General features: G+C 33.2%; 1 protein-coding gene across 1 annotated transcript; it reads right to left on the reverse strand.

Annotated features, from left to right (window-relative positions):
- Positions 1 to 1,625: 1,625 nt before the first annotated feature.
- On the reverse strand, positions 1,626 to 8,103 carry LOC141331728 (uncharacterized). Its single transcript, XM_073836760.1, has 10 exons — positions 7,978 to 8,103; positions 7,831 to 7,900; positions 7,631 to 7,709; positions 6,333 to 6,441; positions 5,878 to 5,939; positions 4,497 to 4,583; positions 4,343 to 4,397; positions 2,668 to 2,856; positions 2,478 to 2,504; positions 1,626 to 2,405 (listed from the first exon to the last, which is right to left on the reverse strand). Exons 1-10 carry the CDS (start codon positions 8,101 to 8,103, stop codon positions 1,626 to 1,628), a joined length of 1,584 nt encoding a protein of 527 aa, XP_073692861.1.
- Positions 8,104 to 8,939: the final 836 nt, after the last annotated feature.

Consider the following 8,939-nt stretch of genomic DNA (forward strand, 5'->3'; position numbering starts at 1 on the left):
ACCACTGATATACACTATATTGCCAAAAGTATTGGGACACCCCCTTCTAATTAACAGGTTTGACTACTTTAGTCATGTCCATGAGTACAAATCTTAACGTTTAATTGCGTGCTTCTAATTATATAGTAAGAGTTTTAGACGGGACCATTTTCTATTCTATCATGACAATGCCTCTGTGTATTAGGCAAGGTTTAAAAAGAGATGATTGATTCAGTCAGTGCTGAAGAACTTGACTGGTCTGCAAAAAGCCCAGTCGTAATCCCAGCTGAACACGTCTGGTGTGACTTTAAATCCAGACCATGAGCCAAACACTCCAAAACACCAATGTCTTGTAAATATATGGGTACAGTCATTTTAGACACTTCCAAAACTGGTGCAACAGAGATGGAAATACAAATTACAAATTATGTTTCCATTTTTGTTAATAAACATTTTGGAAGTGCCTTTTTTCGGTTCTAAAGAAGGAGATGTCCCAATACTTTTGTCCATAGTGTATGTATTGGCTCAGGGTCTGCATTTAAAGTCACACCACATGTGTTTATTTGGGATTAGGACTGAAGGCTTTCTGCAGACCAGTCAAGTTCTTCCACACTGACTGAATCACTCATTTATTTATTTTAGCCTTGCCTTTTACACAGAGGCATTGCTATGTTAGAACAGAAAAGGGTCCTGTCCAAACTGTTGCTATAATGTACGACATATAACATTATATGCTTAAACATTAAGATTTTTACTCATGGAAATTACTTAAGTAGTCTAACAGTTCAGTTGAAGGGGGTGTCCCAATACTTTTGGTAATATAGCGTATATTTATATCTGTATTATAGATGTGGTTTGATTTGTTTGTTTCGCATCAGTTTGGCCACATAGTGGTGAAATTCAGAACAGCTGTATTTTAGGCAATGAAATAAAGCAAAATGATCATATTGTACTGTTTGAAATTTATACTGGTATTTTTCCAGTTCCAGTCACGCTATGACTTCTGATAGTCTTCATTGGGAGCATCAGTATGAATTGCCAGAATCAAGCAGTGTATGCACCACATTCAAACAGTGTGTGAATTAATGATTTGCATAATATTATTTGACTTGCATCCAAAGACAGATGTCTAAAAAATGTCACACTTTCACAAAGTAATGATTAAATGAGACATGTTTGTATTTCATATGCTACTGTATTTAAAACAGTTTTATACTAAAGGCAGTGTAAATTATTCGTATTAGTTGTTGATCAGATCATTAGTTTGTAATGACAAATAAATGCACATTTTCCAGAATATTGACATCCCTAATTGCAATTACACTGAAGATGGGAAATAACATTTAGTGAAACAGAAGAAAAGACATTTGTGCTTATTAATTCCTTTTTTTGGACAACATTAAGAAACCAAAGCATACTATTGTAAAACAGATAAAGCCCCAATACAGCCCAGATACTTAAAATCACTGAAACACTGGAGGTATAGAAAGTTAATTATTTAATTTCCTTCTTAAGAAGTTTTCTCTGAGTGATAATCAAACCATAAATTACTTTTAGCATGAAAACCCAGAGCAAACCTTAACATATCCTGCTGCTATGATCAATATGTATGTGTATGATGAAAGAACATAATGAGCATTATAAACTTAGTTTTGTATCTGAGGTTCCAATGTTTGCAGTTCAACTTTTAATTCATCCAGAATCTTTTTTAGCTCCTCTTTAGTCTCCCTTATTTTTTGTACAAATTTCATGAGCTCAGATTGCAGCTCTTGCTCATTTCTGTTGGTGGCATTGTAATCTCTGCGAAGTCTGTGAATTTCTCTGGAGTCGAGGGCGATAAAGAAGACATCAACAGCTACAAAAAGCCCCGTCAAAACCCCTGTAGCCACTTCAGCCACACGCACGACTCTAGCGGTCTGAGCTGCAATTCTCCCAACACCTGAGACTTGAGTTAAACGGATAAGCTCTGCAATTCCTCCCAGTCCTCGCCCAAGTCGAGCTCCAGCTCTCAAGAATGTATTTTCCCCAGATTGTGCATTCGACCATGTTCTGTTGCCTTCAGACAACAGTTTCTGAGTTTCTACTGCTATGTGAATGTTTTGAATGCAGTAGCTTGTGGAGGTAATTCTTTCTTGTATCTCTGTAATGAGCATTTTGACATTTTGGCGGCTTGAACGCTGGTTATACATCTTTGCTAAGTTGCTTGCTCCAGATGCGGCTCCGCCAGCTACAGCCACACCGATTCCCACTCCTGTTACTATCAGAGAAGCTCCAAGAGTAAAAGGAGTGAGAATAAGTCCAACTATAGATGTGATTCCTCCAGCCAAACCTACTACACCTCCTGCAAGACTGCCGACTGTTGTTCTGAAGTGGAAACTCTCCAAACCGTCGGCCAGCTCTTCCAGTACCTTTAGACTGACTTTAGACTCATTAGGTGGCTCTTGACTGTGTTCAGACTCATTAGTTGCCTCTTGACTGTCTTCAGATTTTTTACACACAATAAGCTCTTTAACTGTTTTTTTGCTCTGAAAAAAATAAAAATAAAAAATCAAGTTTAATGAAATGAAAGTTTTGTGTTCACTTATGGTTTAATATTTTGTTTAATTTCATTAACGTCTGTGCCAGTGTCTAAAGCACTTTTATTTTATGACAAAATTTCTGAAAAAAATAACATGGTAGTAAACTCACCATTTTAAAAAGGTGATTAACAATGAAAGGTCTCATCAAGATCTCACTGACAGACGGGCGATCTGCTGGATTGGTCTCAAGTGTGTCTTTTACTAGCTGATGAAGGTCCTCAGAGAAGGTCTCAGGAAGAGCTTCATAGGAGCTGTTTAGTATCTTTGGAATAATATCAACTGTGCTTTTTCCTGCAAACTAATAACAGTCAAAAATATGAGTCCAATAGTTTGTAAGTAGTTTAAAAAAAAAATAATAATCCATCATTATTATCATCATCATCAGTGAACAAACAAACAAACAAAAATCTTTTTTATATGCATAGTAAATTTAAGAAGGAATTTAAATGTCAAACAAAAAAAATTAAAAACACAAATATCAAGGAAGGAATTCAAAAGTTTTGCGAGGGAACACAAATATCTTTGCTAGAGAATGTAAAACTTTCATGAGGAAACACAAAGTTTCTTGAGAGAACGCAAAAGAAAAAAAAAAACCTTTTGCCCCAAATTTCACTAACCCTGATTTTTTTCCCAACACCATGTCTCTTTAGGGGCTCCGTACATATTTGTTCAATAAAAGAAGAGTCTTCATCATCACATTAAGCTATATTGCAATTCGTGACTTTCCGTCTTCAAATGTAAGACCTCTTAAAATTATAATTAAGACTTTTCTTATACCATTTAAGGTAGGGGAGACTTTGACTTTCTCAGTATTTGTAAATTCACATGGGGTTCAGAGTATAATTTTTTATCCGCATTAATTTCACAGTTGCCTAGTATAATATGTTGCTTTGTTTCGTAATTACAGTGTATATGTTTTATTTATTAATTAATTAATTAATTTATTTATTTTACCCTAAAAGAATAGAAGTGAAATGTGACAACATGCCCCATAGCTGGGGTACACTGTAACATGACATGAACATGACCATTGCTTAAAATGTAATCTGATCTAATGAAAACGTATACAAGTCAAACTAAAATATTTTGTTGCAAATGGGGGAAAAAAAAGAAGAAATTATTAACATTTTTTTTTTATAAAATAATGATGTTTTTATGTTTTGTTTTTTGGAATGAAAAATAATCAAATTTTAGAGTTTGACAGTGAACACATTGCAGTAATTTATTTATTTTTTATTTTTTTTTTGCCATTTGTGCCAGCCTGGAGAGAAAGCTATATAATGTAAATTATGTGAAAAACAATGTGTTTTTCGAACCACCAAGCTTGAGAGCATGTTCTAGTGCACCCCAAAAACACTGGGCATCACCCAGGACCAGGGTTGAGCAACTCTGAGCTATGAGAATATTTGTCTTGTGCAAAGAAAACAAAAATAACGACTTTAATCAATTTCTTACAGCTTAACAACCCCACTTCCGATTCATTTATGGAAAAGGCAGGATATTCTGCCAAAAACCACGTGTTCTGATACCTTGAAAAACCAAATTAAATTTTAAATTGAACTACAATATAATGATGAGTTATTAAAAAGAATATGTATAATAATCTGGAAACTGAATGTACTGACTGACCAAAATTTTGATATCAGTGCATCTGTAGTTGAGAGGGTCTCAGGACTAACCAGCAGTTTATTTATATTATAAAATCAATCGATTTTATTTATTGTTTTATTAAAGGTTAACAAAGATTTAAACATGCTCAATATCTGATGAAATAAAAATCTTACAGCACACTTCTGCATGCACATCTCATAGATGATACAGCCCAGATTCCACACTTCTCTGTAAAAAAAAAAAAAAAAAAAAGAGTTTCAGTATTAAGCTATAAAAACAGTTTAGTCATAACCATACAAATTTAAAAAAATGTATTATGTTTATTACGATTTTTCATCATAAGTTTCCCCTCTCAAAATCTCAGGTGCAACATATGAGACAGATTCTGTGTTTGATGTTTGTGCCTCACTGGACCTGATAGAAACAGAAATACATGTTACAGATCACTGTGTTTGGTCTAAACAGTATTTTCACATCAAGGATCAGGGGCGCCGCTCGCAATTTTGGGCCCTATGACAAAATATGAGGTTGGGCCCCCCTACCAGACAAAAGCAGATCTCTGGGGGCCCCTAAAAGGTGTGGGCCCTTAGAATTATCCTAACTTACCCCCCCTTAGCGGCGCCCCTGTCCAGGATCATTTTATAAATATTACTCTGTATCATGGAATGTAGTTTGAAGAGGTTTTCAGGCGTGAATGTACTTGTTTATAGTTCAAATATGCAGTTTGTTAATAAAGATAACATATATTTGAAAATTGGCGTCATCGTTTTTTGGACATGTGAGCTTCAGATCTGTCCTCATGAATCCGCCCGAGAGCACCACACCTCGGCCAGATCTTCTGGAATTTACCGTTGGCTCTGATGTCTCTTTAGTGGTTAAACATGATAATTAATTTTGCTTTGGGTAAATCTAACGGGCAGTCTTTGGTCTCGTTAAACTGTTATTTGTTCCAGAGCAAATAGTTTTGGCAAAATCTCATCATGTTTATGTAAATTCAATGCTGTTTATCAGAGTGCCGCCTTTGTACTTTTGACTGAATTGCATAGCAAACTTGTATCTGCTAATCTATCTGCTAATATCGGCTAATATTTTTAACTTGCATGGAAGACGCAATTGAGGCGGATCTTGAGGCCTCTATTCATGTCTTTGCATTGACTTTGTATGTAATATACTCGCGTAAATAATTAAATTTGCACAACAATCAAAACTAAACAGATGTTTTGTGGCAGATATCTGAGATACGAGCTAATCGTTATCTGCAACAGTATTTAGGGACTTGAGCTATTGTGAATGATTTTAGGTTATGTTGATAGTGGGCACGTTCATGACATTGACAGTGATGTTTCACTTTGTGTGTTTTCCATTGTGTCTTATGGTTTAATTTTCAAAAGGATCAAAGAAAAGAAGATTGAATGTATATTGAATTTATACAGTGAACACTATTCAGTCTATTTGTACATTTACTTTATACAGTATAATAATTCTTCAGTGTTTTAAGTTTTTATTTTCTATTGTAATTTGTTTACTTGTCTTTAGTATGCTTTTTTTACTATTTTTTTGTGATATTACAATTTCAGTGCATCAATATTTTTTTATAGAATCAAAATCCTATTAAATATATATATATATATAATATCATATTTCATGTACTACAGGCTAAATAGTTCTTGTCAAATCATGTTCTGAATGAAATTAGTGGATACAGTACCATTCACGAATCTGTCCAAACTCTCCCAGACGAATGGTTTCACATGCAGTGAAAAATAAGCTCTGTCACAAAAAAAAAACAAACAAAAAAAACACATTTATTAAGTATAATTTTAGCAAAGCTTTGCTTACAGATGTTATATAGCTATTTGAGCTCTGTTGCTCTCATTGTAACAAGTCTTTAGAAATCACAAGACCAGAGTAAAGCAGGTTAATGTCAGTTTAGTTATATGCATAAACAAATCTAATTATTTATCAGCTTTACAACAAACTTTACTTTTACACATTTACATTTTTCTAACTTTTCAAAAGTGCAGTGAAGCCAATTTTCATTTCACCTGAAGCTTCAGTTATGATATTCTGATTAAACATAACACAAAATGTAAAAAAATAAATAAAAATAAATAAATAAATAATTTAATTCATTAGTTGTGCATTAACAGAGTTAAATTGTACCTTGGGCTGCAGGTTTCTATGTAGGATCTCTTGATCATGCAGGTGCTTTAATGCCATGCAGATTTTCACAATCCAGTCCAGAATCTGTAAATGTGTAAAATTAAAATTTGTAAATCATTATTGTAGTAGTTCTGTATTTTTAAGGCTATTGTGAGATACATAGTGACATCATAAATTAACAAATCTTCCAGTAAATAGCTAATGGAAGAACTTTACAGATCATCTTATATTTGTAAGGTTTATTGTTCCTTCCTGATTACTGTCACTGCTATATCAATCACTCTCTCAATATCTGCACAGTCACCATTCACACCGGTTCTTAATCACGGAGTTTAATCACAAATTATTATCTCATGAAGAACTGCACTTATTCCCAGCACACTCTATCTCTTCATCACCTGTTCAGCCCATTGTTCGTGGACTGTGTTTCCTCCCTCTGTTTGGTGTCCTTGTGTTCCTGTCATCTGATAAGAAAAGACTGTTAATTCCAAAGCAAGTGCTTTCTTTTTCATTTTTATTCAATAAAACAGGTCTCCAAGCATGTTGGTGTCAGATTTATACAAACATACTTCTTTAAACATGTTAAAATAACTTTTTATTTGTTAAAGATATGTTTAATTCTGTGATTACACTCTTAAAAATAAAGGTGCTTAACAATACCAAAGAATAACTTTTTTTTTTTCTTTTTTTTTTTTTTATGGTTCCATAAGGAACCGTTAACATCTGAACAACCTTTTTGTTTTACAATATGTTCTTTGTGGTAAAATCTTCAGACTATAAAAAGGGAAGAATATGATGTTTTTTTAAAAAGCCTTTGACTGAATAGAAAAAATGGTTCCTCTATGGCATCGCTGTGCTTTTAAAGCACCTTTATTTTTAAGATCATAGTTACTAATCAGTAGTAGTTTTAATGGGATACAATGCTTTAAAATATTTTTTAATGACTTTTTTCAGTTGGAAATATGTCACTACACTGAAATAAGGTCTGCAGCAACTTCCAGTTAACGCAAACGTCAAAGACCTTAACAAATCAAATTAAAACATATGGGCAGGGAACGGCAATGTCTATGGTAACATATTAAACCGATAACATGATTGACAATTCAGATGCAGGTTTTCACAAAATAAATATATATATATATATATATATATATATATATATATATATATAAAATGATAAACATTTCAGATTTTAAACCAATTTCACCAGTCACCAGTTCATAATTATACAGTTAACTACCGTTTAATTCTCTAAATCATGGCAATGGATTAAATTTCACCCTCTCTTATACAAACATACCTCCTTTTTTTCTTGGATTTTCTGAGAAAAATCTTTACCCTCACAGAGCTCCATTACAAGATATGAGCAGCCACGATCTGAAAGCAGATCAGTACATTACAGTGTACTTTAAAAACAGTTTATTAATGTTTGCATGTGAACACCGCATAGCCCTGAATGTATCTTAGGAAGGTTTATCAATGTAAAGTTTATTTTTACCTTCGATGATTTCCTTATAATGGACTATGTGCGGATGCTTGATCTGTTGGAGAAAGTTTGATGCATCTTTCTGAAAACAGACAGAAACACAGAAGTCAGAATTGCTGTTTTTCTATTTAAATACTATAAACAAAGTGTTCATCTTACCTGGCCAGCTTTCAGCTTTTTAATGACAAACTGATCACCAACTTTATTTTTCACCATGATTTTTTTGTCTTGTTCACTCATCAAAGTGTAGCCATTTTTTTCTAGGACTGACTGATTGCTCCCCATATCTGAAAATTTCAAAGCACCAAAGCATTGGTAAGACATCCATGAATTTTTTTAAATAATAATAATAATAATAATGCATTCTATTTTTAATTTACTTTTCTTAAACCCAAAGTGCAACAACAGCATAAAATAACGATGTAGTGATGACAAAGTGCACTCAATGACAATAAACAGCTTTAAAAAGTTTACTTCTAAAAACAGTCCAGTGTTGGACAGTGTCTAAGCACCGAAGGAAGAGCATTCCATAAGCATGAAAAAGAGACAGAAAAAGCTTGATTTTTGATTTTAAAGCTGCTAAGGAACACAGAGAATGAGCTGCAGAGTTAAATTAAAGCCTTTAAAATAAAGAGTTCATTAAAAAATAATCCAAATGTTTCCTATTACTTTCCTTTCATAAAAGTGTATGGTAATGTTTGTGAATCAATTCAGCTATTGGTACTTTGGTAATGATAAAATTCAGTAATGCTGGTACTTGAAAGAAAACATTTATTTATTTGTATAATAACTTCTCCCTAATCTCTCTCTCTAATTCTGAATAGTGTTTTTTTTTTTTTTTCATTCATACTGTTTAACTTGTCTTACCTGAACAATGTAAATAATTAAGAGTGATTTCTTCTTTAGTTTTTTTCTTCTTTTAATGTTCTCTTCTCCTTTAAGGCTTAAGAAAATAGATCTCTACAGTTTATGTTGCACTGACCAGAACCTGTTGTCAAATGCAGCCCATCAGGTTAAATATTTGGCTAGTATACTGTATATGAGGAAATAGCGTGTAAGTGAAAGCATGCTCATCTAATGTACATCACATGATTTTTACAAACAGTGAACATGCAAGTTCT

This window comes from Garra rufa, chromosome 3 (assembly GCF_049309525.1).
Source record: "Garra rufa chromosome 3, GarRuf1.0, whole genome shotgun sequence".
NCBI classification, from domain to species: Eukaryota; Metazoa; Chordata; class Actinopteri; order Cypriniformes; family Cyprinidae; genus Garra; species Garra rufa.

Coding starts and splice junctions, on each gene's coding strand:
- LOC141331728 (XM_073836760.1), bottom strand. CDS start 8,103: ATGGGGAGCAATCAGTCAGTCCTAGAAAAAAATGGCTACACTTTGATG. Junction 2,505..2,667: donor TTAATCACCTTTTTAAAATG/GTGAGTTTACTA, acceptor TATTTTTTTCAG/AGCAAAAAAACAGTTAAAGA. Junction 2,406..2,477: donor AAACAGTTAAAGAGCTTATT/GTGTGTAAAAAA, acceptor CCACCTAATGAG/TCTAAAGTCAGTCTAAAGGT.